The 19513-nt window shown below is 39.6% G+C and overlaps 1 protein-coding gene across 1 annotated transcript; it reads right to left on the bottom strand.

Annotated features, from left to right (window-relative positions):
* Positions 1–17806: 17806 nt before the first annotated feature.
* On the bottom strand, positions 17807–18763 carry LOC140516867 (olfactory receptor 14A16-like). Its single transcript, XM_072627734.1, has one exon. The coding sequence runs from the start codon at positions 18761–18763 to the stop codon at positions 17807–17809; it is 957 nt and encodes a 318-aa protein (XP_072483835.1).
* Between the last annotated feature and the right edge of the window lie 750 nt (positions 18764–19513).

Here is a 19513-nt window from a genome sequence, read left to right as displayed (position 1 = left end):
TTCCTCCAAGGTGGTATGATTAAAGGAGAGGTGTTTACTCCTTTCCTAGCCTGTGCTCTGGTCTGTGAGTGACTACAAGCACTATTTTCTGCCTTAGAACTGTCTGGAGAATTCCCTCTCCACAAACACTACAAGTTCTGCCATGCCAGTACCTCCCACCCTCACCCCAGGACTGCCACCCAGGACTGCAACCCAGATCCAGCAGGGCAAAGCAAAGAGAAGCCTTCCTGAGCACCAGCAAAGAGATCTCTGCAATGCCCTGCTGATCAGCCATTTGGTCCTCACATCTTCTATGGTCTGAGAGCTCTGGAAGCAGCCACTGCTGCTGCCCTGGGGCTAAGCCAAAGCATGTTTCTCTGTCACCTGGGTCTGACAGACCTTTCCTACTGAACTTGCAAATTGTATTTGGTGTTTGTGGGTTGAGAAGTCTGGAAACTGCTACAGCTGCCAGTAATTCAGTCCCCTGAGGCCTGCTCCAGGTTTGCTGAGGGGCCTGGTCTGTACTAGCATGCTAGTGTTGGTCCACGCTTTCTTCCAGACTGCTGCAGTAGATCTTTCTTGTTGACCTTCCAGGTTGTCTTGGGCTGGAAATTTGTTTAACTCTGTCATTTTGTGGGTTCTGCTGCTCTAGAATTTCTTTAGAGTCATTTTTACAGGTATTTGGAGGGGTTTAGGGGAGAGCTGAAGCAAGTCCCTGCTTTTACTCTACCATCTTGACTCCACCCCTATGTCAATTTCTTTAAATGTAAAATGACACTTGAGAGTCTTTTTTTTGCTCTGTCTATGATGTTTTACAGAAAAGTTGATGATTTTGTGAATTTATTTTATATCCCTATATTTTGCAGAATCTATCTTCTCAATTTTTGTTGAATCTATAAAATTCTCTAAGTAGATGACTTATTTTTAAATAACAATAGTTATTTCTTTTTCAATGATTCTTTTGCTTTGCCTTATTTTAATTTCTTTTTCTTCTCTTTTTGATATAGCTGGCATATCTAGCAGTTTGTCAAATAAGAGTGGAAATAATGAACAACTTTCTTTTTCCTTTGTGATATTATTGGGAAACCTTCCAAAGTTTTAGCTTTCAGCTCTTAGTATTAGATCAATTGTAACTGATCTCTCCAGTTATTTCTTAGTTGCCAAATCCAACGACCTTTTCTCAAAACCTTTTTGACCTTAATAGTATTTGGTAGTGTGTATGGGGTGCTTGGGAGCACTAGTATATCTGTGTGAGTGCTTGCTAAGCCCTTTTCAAGGCTGTTCATCTACCTTTGGAGTCCACCTGATTTACTCTTGTGGCTCCAGTTGCTATAGCATGCACAGTGGCCTCATACCTGTAAACCATAGTGGAAAATAGGCTCAATCAGGTTCAGGGTAACTGGCAAGCATCAAATATACTAGTGAGTTGGGGTATATCTACCCCAAGTGTGTGAAGACTTACCCTGGTGGAATAGGTGTATGAGAATGTTTTGTTCCAATGGCCAGGTGGCTGAAGCAGGCATCACGGAATGGTTAGAGTTTGGCTAGTCCTTGAAGATGCCAAGGTCATCCACTGTATCCCAGCCTATCACCAATTGTCTTGACTTGTTTTCCTGTCACTGAACTTTGATGACTCAGGAAGAGAGAAGGTTGAAGATGTTGTGCAGCTCTACTTCACTTAAATCCACTTCACGAGCAAGTCAAGATATTATTGGTGATATCATTGGTCCCTTTAGAAAACAAAAAAGACCCCAACAACAGGATTTCATACTTTTGATCTTCTTCTTTTGGATACTTACTACTCCTTGGGTTTTCATGACCTTGATCTCTCTTGGTTCACTTCTCCCTCTCTGAATCCTCTCATTGATTATCTAGGTTGAAGACCATGCAAAGTTTATTAACTTTTGGGTCTAGTTTCATATTGATCTCCAGAATTTCTGGGCCAGTTCACAATTCTTCGAGTAGTGCAGTAAGGTACCAGTCTTCATTGTCAGTTTCCTTTTACATTAATTTCACCAACCTAACGGGTGTGAGGTGGAACTACAGCATTGCTTAATTTTCATTTCTATAATTTTTAATGATTTAGAGCATTGTTTCAATATTATTGATAGCTTATATCACCTCTGAAATATTCCTGTTCATATCTATCTACTATTTATCAATTAAGGAATGACTTATTATTTTAAATTTTAATCAATTCCCTTTATGTCTTAGAAATGAGGTCTTTATTAGGAACTTTCTGCAAAGATTTTCCCATTTATCTGCTTTTCTTCTAATTTTATGTTTATGTTATCAAAATTTACCATTTTATGTCCTGTGATCCTACCTATCCCTTGTTTGGTCATGAACTCTTATTCTATTCAGAGATTTAACGGGTTGTTCCCTCCTTTTCCCTCTAATTTGTTTATGACATGACCTTTTGGTTCTGCTCACTTCACTTTGTGTCAGTTCATGTAAGTCTTTCCGGGTTTTTCATCATTTCTTTTAGAATATTAAGTATTTATATGCCACAATTTGTTCAGCCATTTCCTAACTTATGGGTATCATTTTACTTTTCTGTCATATTAGCTAACGTGATAGGTGTGATGTGGTACCTCAGAGTTGTTTTAATTTGAATTTCTCTCATCAAGAGTGATTTAGAGCAGTTTCCCATATTACTATAGACAGTTTTGATTTCATCTTCTGAAAACTGCCTGTTGATATCCTTTGACCATTTAAAATTGGGGAATGATTTTTATTCTTGTAAATTTGACTCAGTACTCTTACATATTTGAGAAATGAGGTCTTTATCAGAAAAACCTACTACAACAAATTCCCCCTAGTTTTCTATTTTCCTCCTAATCTTGGCTGTATTGGTTTTGTTGGAGCAAGATCTTCACTTTTGAATCCATTTGGTCCTAGGGATTTTTTCTTAGGGGGTTCATTGCTGTCTCGTTCTATTTCTTTTTTAAGATAGGGTTATTTAAGTATTATTTTTTTTCTTTTCAATCTGGGCAATTTATTTTTTATAATTATTCATCCATTTCACTTTTATTGTCAGATTTATTGGCATATAATTGGGCAAAATAGCCCCTAAACATTGCTTTAATGTTTTTTTTCTCACTTGAGCCAAAGCATAAGAGATTCTGCTCCAGCTTCTTAATTTTATTCTTTGTGTGTCTCTCTGTTTCTTGTAAGCAAAATATTGCTGGATTCAGGTTTTTTAATATGTTCTACTGTCCTTTTCTATTTTATGGGTCACTTAATTTTATTCACATTCATTGTTATAATAATTGACTATGTATTTCTTTCCATCCTATTTCCCCCTTTATCCTTCTCTCTCTCCTTTTACCACATCCCTCCTCAGAAGTTTGGTTTACTTCTGACTACTGCCTCACTTAATCTACCCTCCCTTTTATCAACCCCCTTTCCCTTCCCTTATCCTCTTCCATAGATTTCTATATCGTGCTGAATGTGCATGTTATTCCCTTCTTGAGCTGATTGTGAGAGTAAAGTTCAAATGTTGTCACCCCTCCACCTTTCTCTCCTTCATAAAAGCTCTTCCTTTCATGTCTTTTATGTGAGATTTTTTGTTCTTCCCTTTCCTTTTACTAGTGCATTCCTCTTTCTTGTCCCTTAATTTTATTTTAAAAAAATTATCCTGTCATAATCATGTCACACCCATGCCCTCTTTCTAACTTTTGTCTAACTCTTCTAATAATGATAAAGTTCTTTGGAGTTAAAATTATCATCTTCCCACATAAACATGCAAACATTTTAACTTTATTAAATTTCTTATTATTCCTCTTTCATGTTTGCCTTTTTATTCTTGAGCCTTGTATTTGAAAATCAAAATTTCTATTCAGCTCTAACCTTTTGAATCAGACATGCTTGAAAGTCCTCTGTTTCATTAAGTATCCATTTCTTCCCAGAAATACTATACTCAGTTTTCTGGGTAGGTTATTTTCGATTTTAAATTCTAGCTTCTTTGCCTTTCAGAATATCATATTCTAAGCCCTCCAATCCTTTATTGTTGGAAGCTGCTAAATCTTGTGTGAACCTGGCTAGGGTTATATGATATTTGAATGATTCCTTTCTGGCTGCTTGCTAGGTTTTCTCCTTGACTTGGAAGCTCTCGAATTTGTCTATAATAATAGAGACATCTTTCCTGCCAACCTCCTAAGTTGCTTTGGGTTGAAAAATTGTTTCACCTGATCTTATGCTAGTTTTGCTGCTCCAGAATTTGATTTAAGGTGTTATTTTATAGTTGAGTGGAAGGGAATTTGGGAGAGGTTGGCTGAGTTAACTCTGCCATCTTGGCTCTACTTCCACATCTCATAAGTTTTTGTCTGGACTATTTTAATAGCCTTGTAATCAGTCTGCTTCAATTCTTGTCACAATAAGTTTGTGATTAAGGGAAACTGAGGTTTTGTTAAGTTATTTTTCAGTCATGTCTGACTTTCTGTGACCTCATTTGGGTTTTCCTGGTAGAGATACTGGAATGGTTTGCTATTTTCTTCTCCAGCTCATTTTATAGGTTGAGGAGCTGATGAGGGTTAAGTGGCTTGCCCAGGCTCATGGATATCAATTACCAACAACAGAGATCAATGGTCTCTTATTGATCAAAGATCTTCTCATACCATCAGAGCATCCTTTTATAGAATTTGATTATAGAAGTTCATCACACAATGTCAATTGGTGCCAATTAAACTGAAATTGTATTGATTCATAATTACCCTGACTTGCAACAGAGGTCTTCCAGAGTCCATGCTAATTCAGAGTTAATTAATACCTTTTGGAAAGTCCCCAACTCAATATTTCCCTGTACCAGAGAAACCCATCTCCTTACAAGGATGTATCATCCTCCCTTCATTTTCTTTATCTCCTTCAAGAGACAGGTTTGCTCAAAATTACATGAATAGTCTCCTATCAAGTATCATGCTATCAAGTCCTATATAAAATGACTCTAAATCTAAGCCTTTAAAAAGTAGTTACAATGGTAAATGCTTAAGTATTAATAAGTAATTGATAAGTGTAACAACCTCACCCACTTTAATCCTTCATGTCAGAAGGGTTTTTGAAAATTTTAAAATGAATATAACAATAGTTACCCTGGCCCTCATTGCCTGGAAGGTTAGTTATGTTCCATTTCACCTCTTTTCCAGGGTTCTTTGTTTTTCTTTAGATGCTTAGAGTGTTTAGGCTTACAGCAAATAGTTCTTGCCATCAGGAATAGTGCTCCTCCAAGTATGAGGGGTTAATTCCTTACACCCCAGTTCCAATTATCCACTAGATTAACTTTACAAAGAAATGTTTATTTTAAAAGGTATAATCACAATTATATGAATTTACTTACCATGTGTGGGAGTCATAATCTCACCTTTTGTGACCTGGTCAGGGGAAAGAATTTATAACTTATATCTCTGGCCAAGGCAGGGTTTGTAGCTTAACTCAGTTTTTATAAGGGTCAGCTCCAAGTTCCAAGTTTACAACCCCCTTCAGACTTAAGTCCAAGGGACCCTGGTTTTTCTGCTTGCTTGCTTGATTGCAATATCCTATAATCCTGTCTCCAAGGTCACCATGGCTCAATCTCCTAGTTCCACTGGGATCACTATTTGCACTTGAAACTAAGAAAAACAAATGACATGGAACACAAACAAATATTTCCAGAACCATTTCATGGAACTAGGGTAAAAGAATGGGAGATCAGGGGAAGGAAGTCTTTTCCCTATCACTAGTTGAGTTCATAGTGACACCATGACATCACGTTGTGAGTGAACTCTGATCTTCACCCTCTGAATGCAGCCGGAGGGAGGAAGGGAGGAAGGGAGGAAGGGAGAGAGAGAGAGAGAGATAGGGGAAGAGAAGGGAAAGGAAAAGAAAGGGAAGGGGAGAAATGGGAGGGGAAAGAAAGGAGAAGGAGGAAAAGGGAAGGTAAGAAGTAGAGAAAGAAAGACTATATCAGTCTAGTGAGTTTTAAAGATGTATGTTGTTCTTGTTACAGCCAGTCAAACGAGGCTACTCCCAATCATTTGGTATGAGTGCAAAAGTCATTCCATATTAGACAATCTGGATATACCCAAGCAAGCCCCATTACACTAAAGCATGAGTCTACCCCTCCAAACTCCAATGGTTCCCTGTTACTTCTAGGATCAAATATAAACTCTACCTTTAGATGTACTTTACATTCTAGTCCGAGTGGTCTACTTACTATTTTTCATACATGACACTTCACTAATAAATGTCTTTGCACTGACTGTCCTTATACCTGGAGTGCTTGCTCTCCCCTTTCCCCAGTCCTTCCCTCTCTTAGAAAGTCTAGCTCCTCTCAAGACTAAGCTTAAGAGTCACATTCTATATGAGTCTGATCTCAGTCTCTCTAACTGCTAGTGTTCCCCCATCCAATGTTATCTTCTACCTGTTACATATATATCATGTTTGTACCAATATGTATATGCATGATGCCTCGCCAATAAGGAGGTAAGCCCTTTGAGTCCTTACTATTTTTGCTTTTTCCTCATAGCCTCAGTGCTTTGTACTGTACCTGGCACAGAGTAGGTGCTTAATAAATGTTTATAGATTTACTGATTTCTAAAATATATACAATAATGGACCAGCTCCAGTAATATGCATCCAAGTGAATATTTTATTAAATGCTGGGCATATAAAAAAGATGTATGTGGGGGAAGACAGCTGCCATTATTGAGCTTATAATGTAAGAAAGGAGACAATAAGGAAAGAGAAGTGTGGCCATAAAGAAGTATTTAGGTTTAGAAAGGCATAGGGATTGTGAGTAGAGTTATCAAGGAGTAGGTTGATACTTTATTCCTTCCACAAAAGTAATGAAAGGTTTGATATGATTATAATTTCAGAACTACAAACAGAAGGTGGGGATAAGAAAGGGCTACATGAAGGATATCAGCAAGACTACTGGTTAGGTGTTGTCTGGGGAGTAAAGTTAACATAGTTAGAGTCATTTCTGATATTTATTTACTTCTTATTTTTTTTTTATTTTTATTTATTTATTTATTTTTTTATTAAACTTTTAACATTTATTTTCACACAATTTTGGGTTACAAATTTTCTCCCCTTTTTTCCCCCTCCCCCCCCAGACCCAAGTTTTCTAATTGCCCCTGTGACCTGTCTGCTCTCTCCTCTCTCCTCCCTCCCTGCCCTTGTCTCCGTCTTCTCTTTTGTCCTGTAGGGCCGGATAGCTTTCTTGACCCCTTAATCTGTGTTTCTTGTTACCCAGTGGTAAGAACATTACATTTGGTCCTAACACTTTGAGTTCCAACTTCTTTAGCTCCCTCCCTCTCTACCCCTTCCCCTGGGAAGACAGGCAGTTCAATATAGGCCATATCTGTTTAGTTTTGCAAATGATTTCCATACTAGTTGTGTTGTATAAGACTAACTATATTTCCCTCCATCCTGTCCTGTCCCCCATTACTTCTATTTTCTTATGGTCCTTTCCCTCCCCGTGAGTGTCGACCTCGGATTGCATTCTCCTCCCCATGCCCTCCCCTCTATCCTCCCCCCCTTTCTGCTTGTGCCCCTGTTCCCCACTCTCCTGTATTATGAGATAGGTTTTCCTATCAGAATGAGTGTGCATTATATTCTTTCCTTTAGTGGAATGTGATGAGAGTAGATCTCATGTTTTTCTCTTGCCTCCCCTCTTTATCCCACCACTAATAAGTCTTTTGCTTGCCTCTTTTATGAGAGATAATTTGCCCCATATAACTTCTCCCTTTCTCCTCCCAATATTTCTCTCTCACTGCTTGATTTCATTTTTTTTTTTTTTTTAGTATATGATCCCATCCTCTTCAATTCACTCTGTGCACTCTGTCTCTATGTATGTGTGCGTGTGTGCATGTGTGTGTGTGTGTACTCCCACCCAGTGCTCAGATACTGAAATGTTTCAAGAGTTACAAATATTGTCTTTCCATGTAGGAATGTAAACAGTTCAACTTTAGTAAGTCCCTTATGATTTCTCTCTGCTGTTCGCCTTCCTATGGTTGTCTTCATTCTTGTGTTAGAAAGTCAAATATTCTTTCCAGCTCTGGTCTTTTCATCAGGAAAATTTGAAAGTCTTCTATTTCATTGAAAGACCATTTTTTCTCCTGAAGTATTATAGTCAGTTTTGCTGGGTAGGTGATTCTTGGCTTCAGTCCTAGTTCCTTTGACTTCCGGAATATCCTATTCCATTCCCTTCTATCCCTCAATGTAGAAGGTGCCAGATCCTGTACTATCCTGATTGTATTTCCACAATACTTGAATTGTTTCTTTCTAGCTGCTTGCAATATCTTCTCCTTCACCTGGGAACTCTGTAATTTGGCCACAATGCTCCTAGGAGTTTCTCTTTTTGGATCTCTTTCATGTGGTGTTCTGCGGATTCCTTGAATATTTATTTTGCCCTCTGGTTCTAGAATCTCAGGGCAGTTTTCCTTGATAATTTTGTGGAGGTTGATGTCTAGGCTCTTCTTTTGATCATGGTTTTCAGGTAGACCCAGAATTTTTACATTGTCTCTCCTGATTCTATTTTCCAGGTCAGTTGCTTTTCCAATAAGATATTTCACATTATATTCCAATTTTCTAATCTGCGCGGTATGTTCTGAAATATCTGTATTTCTTGAAAAGTCCAAAGCTTCCATCTGTACCATTCCAGATTTGAGAGATATATTTTCTTCAGTAAGCTTTTGAATGTCCTTTTCCATTTGGTTAATTCTGCTTTTGACAGCATTCTTCTCCTCATTGGCCCCTTGCACCTCCCTTGCCAGCTGAGTTAGGCTAGTTCTCAAGGTGCCAATTTCTTCAAGATTTTTTTGGTTCTCCTTTAGCAGGGAGCTGATCTGTTTTTCATGCTTCTCCCTTATCCCTCTCATTTCCTTTGCCAGTCTTTCCTCCACCTCTCTAACTTGATTTTCAAAATTCCTCTTGAGCTCTTCCATGACCCGAGCCCATTGGGTGGGCTGGGGCACAGAGTCCTCGATTTCTGTGTCTTTGCCTGATGGGAAGCCTTGTTCCTCCCCATCAGAAAGGAAGGGAGGAAGTGATTTTTCTCCCATAAAGTACCCTTCGATAGTTTTATTTCTTTTCCCTTTTCTTGGCATTGTCTCCAACCAGTGACCTGACCTCTGAATGTTCTCCTCACACCCACCTCTCCTCCTGGTCCTCCCAGCCAGCGTTTGGGGACTGAGATTCAAATGCTTCTTCCCCCCTTAGGATTTTTGGCGGGGGCAGGGCTGCTATTCAGTGTGAGAATTAAGTTCAGGTGGTCAGGTCCGGGCAGGGCCGCCTCTCTGGCTCAATTCCCTCAGGGGGTTTATGCACAGACCTTCCACAATGGATCCAGGCTCCCGCCCCCTTGGGCAGCCCCCGTCCGCAGCCGCCTCTCAGCCCCCACCTCCCGGGGGGCCCGAGCTATGGGGGCACCTCACTCCCCTCTCAACCCGCCAAAGAGACTCTCTCACCTTCCCCCGTCAGTCACCTGTTGCTGGGGGGCCCGTGCAGCTGCTGAAGATCCCGCCTCCGGAGCCCTCTCAGAACTTTGTCTCTCGGAGCCGCCGCAGGTCCGGGCTGGGCACCGTGTCTGCAGCGCGACGGACCTTTTGTGAGAGGTTTGCAGGTCCCTCTGTGGGTGGGGGGACCCGCGTGGCCGCTGGAGACTCCGTTCCGCAGCCCTCTCGGATCTCTTTCCCATGGTGTCGCTGTCGCGGCAGGGCTACTCTCCTCTTCCCGCCCCGGCGCCCAGTCCCTGGCGTGAAGGACCCCCCGCGAGAGGTTTGCAGGTCTCTCCGGAACAGAAATCTCCCTCGCTCCAATATTCCGTGGTCTCTGGGTGCAGAATTCGCCCTGGGTTAGTCCCCTCTGCCGTTCTGTGGTTTGTGGGTTCGGAGCTATGTGTATGTGCGTCTTTCTACTCCGCCATCTTGGCTCTGCCCCCAACTTGCTAATTTCAAAGAGGAAAGGGTTAAGTCATCCAGGGCATCATGTTTAATCTGGGCAGCAAGATGACTGGCAAATAGATAGCTGAGAAACACATTTCTCAAAAGTGGAAAGCACAATGGGTCTTCTTGATCCACTTGGCAGCTAAATGACAGAGTGGTTAGAGCACTGGACTTGGAATCAGGAAGACCTTAGCTCAACTCCTATCTCTGACCTAGTTGTATGAACTTGGGTAAGTCACTTAACATTTATTTGCCTCAGTTTCCCCAACTGTAAAGTGGGGATAATAACGGCATCCACTTCTCATGGTTTTTGTGAATATCAAATAATATTTAGGAATCAGCACAGTACCTGGCACAGAGTGGGTGTTATATAAATACTAGTTATTATTGTAACTTGTTCTGGGTAATTTGTTTGGCTAAATTCTCTTGGACAGGCACCTCGTTTAAGGGATTCTGAAGTATTTTTAGACTTGAAGAAATCAGTGGAACTTCATCCATGAACAGGAGTATTAGAGGATTTCATCATTAAAAATTCTTATTTCATTGTGAAGTTATATTGCATATTCTCAATGACAGGAAAATGGATATATCCCCTTTTTATGTTTTGTTTAATAATTGGAGGATCATTGAAAATAGTCTTCAGTGCTTGCATCTCTCAAAGAAACTGGCATGATTGTATCACATATATGGAAGACAGAACAATGGACCTTTTTAATCTAATTTGCACCTAGGTCATGCATAATGAATAGATTGCTGGGCTTGGAGTCAGGAAAACCCGAGTTAAAATCCAGCCTCATACATTTACTAGCTTTGGGATTTTGAGCAAATCACTTAACCTCTATTTGCCTCAGTTTCCTCCGCAGTAAAATGTGGATAGTAATGGCACCTCTAGGATTATTGTGAGGTTCAGTTGAGCCAATATGTATAAAGTGGTTATAACTATGTGCTTTGCATATAATAGGAGCTGTATAAATGCTTATTCTCTTCCTCTCCTCCCATTGTGATTTACTGAATTAATTGTTCTACTGAAACAAATACACTCTGTGCAAAATTGGATGTTATATTCTGTGTAACTTTCAGTCAATTTGACTGTAAGTATATGATTTACTGTATAGTGTTCTTTGTGAAAGCCTGTTCATTCACTCTGTAATCTACAGCATTACCAAACTGGTTTTCTTGCTGTTGCTTTCTTTTTATGTTTATTTATTTATTTTTAGTTTTCAACATACATCTTCACAATATTTTGAATTCCACATTTTCTTCCCATCTCTCCCCTTCCCCCCACCGGAAAACACTGAGCATTCTGATTATCCTTCCCCCAATTTGCCCTTCCTTCTATCACACCCCTTCTTTCCCTTTTCCCCATCTTCTCTCTTGTCTTTTAGGGCAAGATAAATTTCTATACTCCATTACCTGTATTTTTTATTTCCCAGTTGTAAGCAAAACCAATTCTCAACATTCGTTCTTAAAACTTTGAGTTCCAACTTCTCTCCCTTCCTCCCTCCCCACCAAGATGGCAAGCAATTCAATATAGGCTATATATGTATAGTTTTGCAAATGACTTCCATAATAGTCATGTTGTGTAAGACTATCTTTCCCTCTATTCTATCGTGCCCCCCATTTTTTCTCTTCTCTCTTTTGACTTTGTCCCTCCCCAAGAGCATTTACTCTAATTGCTTCCTCCTCCCATTTCCCCTCTGTTCCATCATCCCCCCCCACCCTGCTTATCTCCTTCTTCCCTACTTTCCTGTGGTTAGAGCACCAGTGCAGGAGTCAGGAGGACCTGAGTTCAAATCTCACCTCAGACACTTGACACTCACTAGCTGTCTGACCTTGAGCAAGTCACTTCACCTCAGTTGCCTCATCCTGGTTCATCTTCAGTCATCCTGATGAATATCTGGTCACTGGATTCAGATGACTCTGGAGGAGAAGTGAGGCTGGTGATCTGCACAGCCCTCCCTCACTCAAAACAAAGTCAAGTGCAGGTCATGTCATTATTTCTCTGGTGGCTTGGTCTTTGGCAATGAAGGACGAACACATTTTCCTGTAGTGTAAGATAGGTTTTCATATCAGATTGAGTGTGCACGTTATTCCTTCCTTAAGCCAAAAGTGATGAGAGTAAGCTTCACTTTTTCCCTCTCACCTCCCCCCTTTTCCCCTCCATTGAAAAAGTTTTTTCTTGCCTCTTTTATAAGTGATAATTTGCCCCATTCCATTTCTGCCTTTCTCCTCCCAATATATTCCTCTGTCACCTCTTAATTTTATTTATCTTTTTAGATATGATCCCTTCTATTCAACTCACCCTGTGCTCTCTGTGTATACATATATATATATATGTATATATATATATATATATATATATATAAAATGCGTGTGTGTGTGTGTGTGTGTATGTGTGTGTGTGTGTAATCCCTCCAACTACCCAAATACTGAGAAAAGTTTCAAGAGTTACAAATATTATCTTTCCATGTAGGCATGTAAACAAACTTAGTAAGTCCCTTAAGATATCTCTTTCCTGTTTACGTTTTCATGTTTCTCTTGTTTCCTGTGTTTGAAAGTCAAATTTTCTTTTCAGCTCTGGTCTTTTCTTTAAGAATGCCTGAAAGTTTTTCTATTTCATCGAATGACCATTTTTTTCCCTGTGGTTGCCTCTGCCACTGCCTGGGGCTGGGACTAGGGTAGGACCCTGCTCCCTTCTCACCCAGTTGAAAAAGCTTTCTTACTGACCTTTGAAGTTGTCTTTGGCGTTTGCAGGTTGAGGGATCTGATAACTGCAGCTGCTGCTGGGTACGCCACCACCAAGGCCTATTCTGGTGCTGTTCCTCCTGGTGCTATATGGCCAAGCTGGGCTGCACTCTGCTCTTTGCCCCATGGGATAGATCTTTCCTGTCAGTCTCTCAGGCTATCTTGGGCTGGAAATCTTTTTCACTCTGTCATTCTGTGGCTTCTGCTGCTCTAGAATTTGTTTAGAGCCATTTTTTACAGGTATTTTATGGGCTGTGTGGGAAGAGCCTAGAGTATGTGCATTTTTCTACTCCACCATCTTGGCTCTACCCTCAGCTTATTTTACTTGCTGTTTCTTGATTATTATATCCTGGCTTCTACCTCTTTGTCTTTGCCTTAGTTGTGACTTGTGACTGGAGTGTGTTTCCTCCTCACCTCTTCTAAAATAAATAAGTCCCTTCAATAATTCTTTTTGTTTCACTTAGTTGTTACTGTACTTAGCACTGAAAACAGTATTTATTTTGTATGTATCTTACATTTATGTATTTACTTATTCTTGAACAAGTTGCACACATAAGTAGAATGTAAATTCTTTTTTTTTTTAAAATTTATTTTTAACACAGTTTATAACAGATAAAGCAATTCAAACTTTTGGTCAGGTGATACATCTTTTTAAAGCATTTACAATATGGACCATGAAAGAATTTTTTTTTTTAAACATAAGCCAACTGAGACACAGATAATATTTATGTTGCTAATTTCACAATCTCTTGATCTAATTGTCTCCACAGTATTACTAAGAATAAAAGGACCCTAACTTGATATTGTTGGTCTAAAGTCCTATGCCTAATAGCTTAATTTTAGACAGCCTGGGATGTTCCTCTACCCATAATTTATAATTGAATGGATCTGGTATTAAGCTTACAAACCTTTTGACTATAGGAAATTGCCACCAAGAGTAGGGACATTGCAGGGAAACAGTATCTCCCCAACTTCATGTCTATTTCAGGCAGGATTAGATTGTCCACTTGCATTCAGTCAGGCTTAAAGTCTGCCAGGTGTCAGTGGGGAAATTGAGTCTGGAGAATCCCACCTCAGCCCATGCTGAACAGCTGCTCTCCCACTCTTCTCTTGAGATCATCTGTGCAGTTCATACCAGCATCTCATGAGCATACTGGCATCATGTAATGGAGGCTCAGATCGCCTTTCTTGCTTCCCATACCTGGAGTTAGACTCAGAAGAACAGTCACTTAGTAGTCCCATAGTATCTAAGAATGGCAAATTCCTATAAGCAGGTTTGAAATATGATTATAGTTTCACTTTGGCTAAGGAACATCTTTTAGGCAAGTCTTAAGTGGCTTACATGCCTTTCTATACATGTTCTAGTTCCTGATTAAATGGTAGTCATAAAATCAAATTTACCATTAAAACCTTGACTTTTCCATCAATGGCAAATTTTATCAGAGGTTACCTTCCTCTTGGAAAGTTAGACTGAAATTCTTTTCTCCAAACTAAAGATGTCATTGATTTATTCTCAGTAATTAATTCAGTCTATTGTTTTAATAGTAATTGCTTTTACCTCACTTTGTAACGTGACCAATTTTTCTCCCCATCACCCCTCTCCCCCAACTTCCTAATACCTTGCATTCTGGTTGCTCCTTCCCTCAATGTACCCTCCCCTCGATCACACCCCACCCCTGTCCTATCCCCATCTCTCTCTTTTCTTGCAGGGCAAGATAAATTTCCATATCCCTATCCCTGTAATTCTTATTTCCCGATTATATGCAGTAAAAATTCTCAACATTTGTTTCTACTACTTTGAATTCCAACTTCTCTCCCTCCCCCCCTCCGCAGCCCCACTAAGAAGGGAAGCAATTCAATACAGACTAAACATGTATTGTTTTGCAAAAGACTTCCATAGTAATCATGTTGTGTAATACTAATTATATTGCCCTCTGATCTACCCTATCCCCCTTATTTTTTCCCCCTACAATTGACCTTGCCCCTTCTCAAAAGTGTTTATTTCTAGTGACTCCCTTCTCCCATTTGCTCTCCCTTCTAACATTCCCCTCACTCCACTTGTTGCCTCCTCTCCTACTTTCCTGTGGTGTGATATAAATTTTCATATCAAATTTAGTGAGCATGTTATTCCTTCCTTCAGCCACATATGGGGAGAGTAGCTTTATTCCCCCCTCCCTCCACTTCTCCCTTATCTCCTCTATTGAATAAGATTTTTCTTATCTATTTTATGAGCTATAGCCTGCCCCATTTCATTGCTCCCTTTCTCTTCCCGGTATTTTACTCCTTCACCCCTTAATTTTAATTAAATTAAATTAATTAATTAATATTTGTGTGTATGTGGATATCATCTCTTCTGATATAACACACCCTGTACTCTCTATCTATCTGTGTGTATGTGTGAGTGTCCAACTACGCTCTCCAACTACCCAAATACTGAGAAAAGATTCAAGAGTTAGAAATATTCTCTTTCCATGTAGTAATGTAAACAGTTCAGCTTTAGAGAGTCTTTTATGATTTTTATTTTTTTTCGTTTACCTTCTCATGCTTCTCTTGATTCTTGTCTTGGGAAGTCAAATTTTTAAATGCAGATCTCATCTTTTCCTCAATATGAAATCTTCAAATTTGTCTCCATCATTGAATGTCCATTTTTTCCCTTGAAGTATTATGTTCAGATATGCTGGGTAGGTGATTCTTGGCTTCAATCCCAGTTCCTTTGACTTCTGAAATATCCTACTCCAAGCCCTTCATTCATTTAATATTGAAGCTGCCAGATCCTGTGTTATCCTGATTGTATTTCCACAGTACTCAAATTGTTTCTTTCTAGCTGCTTGCAGTATTTTCTCCTTGGTCTGGGAACTCTGAAATTTGGCCACAATATTCCTAGGAGTTTCTCTGTTTGGGTTTCTTTCAGGGGGTGAGCGATGAATTTTTTCTGTATCCATTTTGCCCTCTGATTCTATAACATCAGGCCAGTTTTCCTTGATAATTTCATGAAAGATGATGTCCAGGCTCTTTTTTTCATCATGGCTTTCAGGTAGTCCAATAATTTTTAAATTATTTCTCCTGGATCTATTTTCCAGTTCAGTTGTTTTTCCAATGAGTTCTTTAAGGTCTTCTATTTCCTGAGCCAAGTTTCAGTCCCCTTTGGAGGGAGGGCCCTTGACTTTCTCTGACAGTATGCCATTTTCCCAGCCAGTTACTTGACTTCTGAGTTTCCTCTCCACACCCACCTCACCTCCAGTTCTGCCCAGCCAATGCTTGGGGGTTGAGATTCAAATGCTGCTTCCCAGCCTCAGGGTTTTCGGCAGGGGCAGAGCTGCTATTCAGTGTGAGATTAAGTTCAGGTGCTTAGGTGGGAGCAGGGCCACCACACGGGGCTTAGTTCCCTCAGGGGGTTTATGCTGACCTTCAACAATGGACCTGAGCTCCTGCCTGCTTTGGGAGCCCTTGTCTGCTGCTGCCTCCACTGCTCCCTCCTGAGGGGGCCTGAGTTATGGAGACACCCCACTCCCCTCTCAGCTGGCCAAAAAGACCCTCTCACTGACCTTTGGTGCCTGTGGGTGAAGGGACCTGTGCTGCTGCTGGAGATTCTGCCCCTCAAGCCTGCCCAGATCTGCTCCCCTCGGTGCTGTGCAGCCAAGGCAGGTCTGGGCTCTGCTCTGGGTCTGATGCATGACAGACCTTTGGTGTTGGTTTTTCAGGTCTCTCTGGAACAGAAATTGCCTCCACTCTGTTGTTCTGTGGCTTTTGCTGCTCCAGAATTTGTTGGGAGTTCTTCTTTACAGGTATTTTATGGGCTGTGGGTTAGGAGCTAGCATATGTATGTCTTTCTACTCCACCATCTTGGCTCCTCCCTCAGAATGTAAATTCTTTAAGAGCAGGGCTGATTTTGTTTTTATCTTTGTATGCCCAATTCCTATCATAGTCCCTGTCATTTAATAAAGATTTATTGATTGATTCTCATAGTTTCATGAAAGAAATCATTGATACATATGTAGCTCATTCTCATAAAATGCTTAGAGAAATGAAAAAGAAAGGACATAGTTTAATAGTTATCATGCCTTCTTAATTTTTTTTTTTTTTTTTTTGGTACTGATGTCCTTCTGGATTTTGTGTATCAGTTGTCCCTTCTTCACTACAAATTACAAACCCAAATAACCTACATCTGAGTGCCTTGAAAGGAGTGGTGGAAGTAAAACAACTGTCAGAAATTGCAGGAGGGCAATGTTTGGTCTAATGTGAGGAAAGTATCTGAATGATTAGCCTTGCATGAAGTTACTGTCTCTTATTTAACATACTCACATGATGTTTGGATGGGTAGGAATTGCAGATGTTTTATATAGAAGCCAAATTCAGGTACAGGTTGAACTGGAAGAATGACCTTTGGTGCTCTCCCAATTCTGGATTTCTCTGCTTATGTTCTAAATTTGAAGGTAAAATTAAGAGGATACCATTTTTCTGAAAGAAAATTAACTATTTGAAAGTAATGTATTTAAATCATGACATCATCACTCATTGTAGACCTTGAAAGAATTTAGTTTTCTTAAATATAATATGGTGATAATAATACCTTTCCTTACTATTCCTTACTGCTACTGTGCAAATAAAATATAAGATTGTGAAACCTCTTAAAATGTATAGCAAAGTAGAGATATAAAGCACTTTTGATGTTTCATAGTAAGTTAAGGAAACCTGTTTCAAATGCTTCATCAGTTTTCAAGTTAGATGATAATTTCTATTATTCCATGTAGTCAATTGTTCAGCAAATCGTTGACATGAGTTGATAAGAGTATCTTCATATGTTATTTTCAAATAAATCTACCTGTTTCCCCAGAAATTCAGTGATCTCTTGATTTTAGGACTGGAATGGGTGTACATACTTTAAAAAGCATATTTTTATCATATTCCAGTCCCTTTGAGAGTCAATATTTTAAAACTGATGAGATTGACATGCTCATGTAAGTGAAGAATTCAAGTAAGTAAACACATAAAGTGAAGTGATATATCAACATATAAGAAATATATGCATCAATACATACACATAAATATGTAGGAAGTGTATACAATATGCATGTCTGTGTGTGTATATATATACATGTATATATATATATACACATAGGTGTATACATAGGCATGAACATATCTGCACAGGCCTACCATCATGGAAAAAACTTTGGTATTAATCCCTTTGAGAAGTATTTCCAGGCTGTTAGCTTCCTCAAAGAAGTCTTCATGTCCTTATTTCTCAGACTATAAATAACCGGGTTCAGAGTTGGGGGCACAACTGTATAGAACATGGACAACAACAGGTGCAAAACTGTGTCAGATTCCTGGGGGGGCATTAGATAAGCAACGACACCTGTTGTGATAAAAAACGTGAAAACAATGAGGTGGGGCAGGCAAGTGGAGAATGCTTTTGATCTACTTTCTTTGATTGGAATCTTCAGTACAGTTGAAATGATGTGGCTGTAAGAAATTGTGATGTAAATAGAGCAAAAAATCCCTAAACTAAATGCCAAAACCATAATGACATCAACTGTAAGGTGTGAGTCAGAGCAGGAGATCCTGAGCAAGGCAGGGACATCACAGAAAAACTGGTGGATCTTCTTGGAGCCACAAAATGGCAATGTAAAAGTACTAACTGCATAGAGGACCCCAAAGAAACCTCCAGTGAGCCAGGAAGTAGTTACCATCTTCACACAAGTTTCACTGTTCATAATGACTTCATAGTGCAGGGGTTGACAGATGGCTACATAACGGTCATAGGACATTACTGTGAGCAGAAAAAGTTCTGATGCGGCAAATAACATCATTAAAAAGAGCTGTGACACGCACTCCCAAAAAGTTATGGAATAGCTGTTACTCAGGGAGTTTGCAATTGATTTGGGGACTGTGACAGAAACAAGACAAAGATCTAAAAAAGACAGATTCTTTAGAAAGAAGTACATGGGAGTGTGGAGTTTCCCATCCAGAGAGATGAGGGTGAAGATGAGCAGGTTTCCCATCAGAGCCACCAGGTAGATCAGCAAGAAGAGGATGGCATGTAAGACCTGCAGCTCCCAGGTGTTGGAAAAGCCCATGAGTAAGAACCCTGTCACCACAGTGAGATTGGCCATGTTCTAGGGGTGGAGTGCTCTTGCCACTAACTGCATGAAGAAAAGAAACAGATGTAAAATGATGAGAACAGTCATTGTTTGGAGAGTCAGATTCCCAATTACTGTGTGACCTTGGGCAAATGGCAGGTTCTCTGTCGGCATTTAGTTTCTCATTTTTTACATGAAGTGATGGAGGTGTTTGTTCCTGAGGATTTTAACCCAAGGTTCATGTACCTAAAAATATTTTGATAAATTCATTTCCATTTTAATCTATTTTATACATTTGTATATACATGATTCTCAGAAATGAGGCCATAGACTTTAGCAGAGTTCCAAACAGGCCCATGAAAATAAAAATGGCCAGTATAACTGAAGCAGATTATGTTTAAGGATCTTTTGTATCTTAGATGAACTAGGAATTTTGAACAAATTGATAAAAATAGCTCTATCACTCAGTGGATAATTTTTATTTTCTTGAAGTACTTTCATCATAAGACCTCTTTAGGTAGACAATTCTAGTAACATTATTGCTAATCTATACACAAGACGTTGGAGCTCAGAAAAGTTATGTGACTCTATAGTGGTTTCACAAGGAGTGTCAGAACCAAGATGTTAATCCAGGTTTTCTGATTCCAAGGCTGTCTGGAGAGCTCCTCTAGGTTCCTTTGCTGAAGTTTCCTTCATATGCTTTTCCTAAACAAATGATCATTTTCCCAATCTTCAAGAGTGGCAGTGATATAGATCCTCTAGTAATTTTATATTATATCCACT

This window comes from Notamacropus eugenii, chromosome Y (genome assembly GCF_028372415.1).
Source record: "Notamacropus eugenii isolate mMacEug1 chromosome Y, mMacEug1.pri_v2, whole genome shotgun sequence".
Lineage (NCBI taxonomy): Eukaryota > Metazoa > Chordata > Mammalia > Diprotodontia > Macropodidae > Notamacropus > Notamacropus eugenii.
The sequence above is the reverse complement of the archived record's forward strand: the minus strand, read 5'-3'. Positions and strand labels throughout refer to the sequence as shown.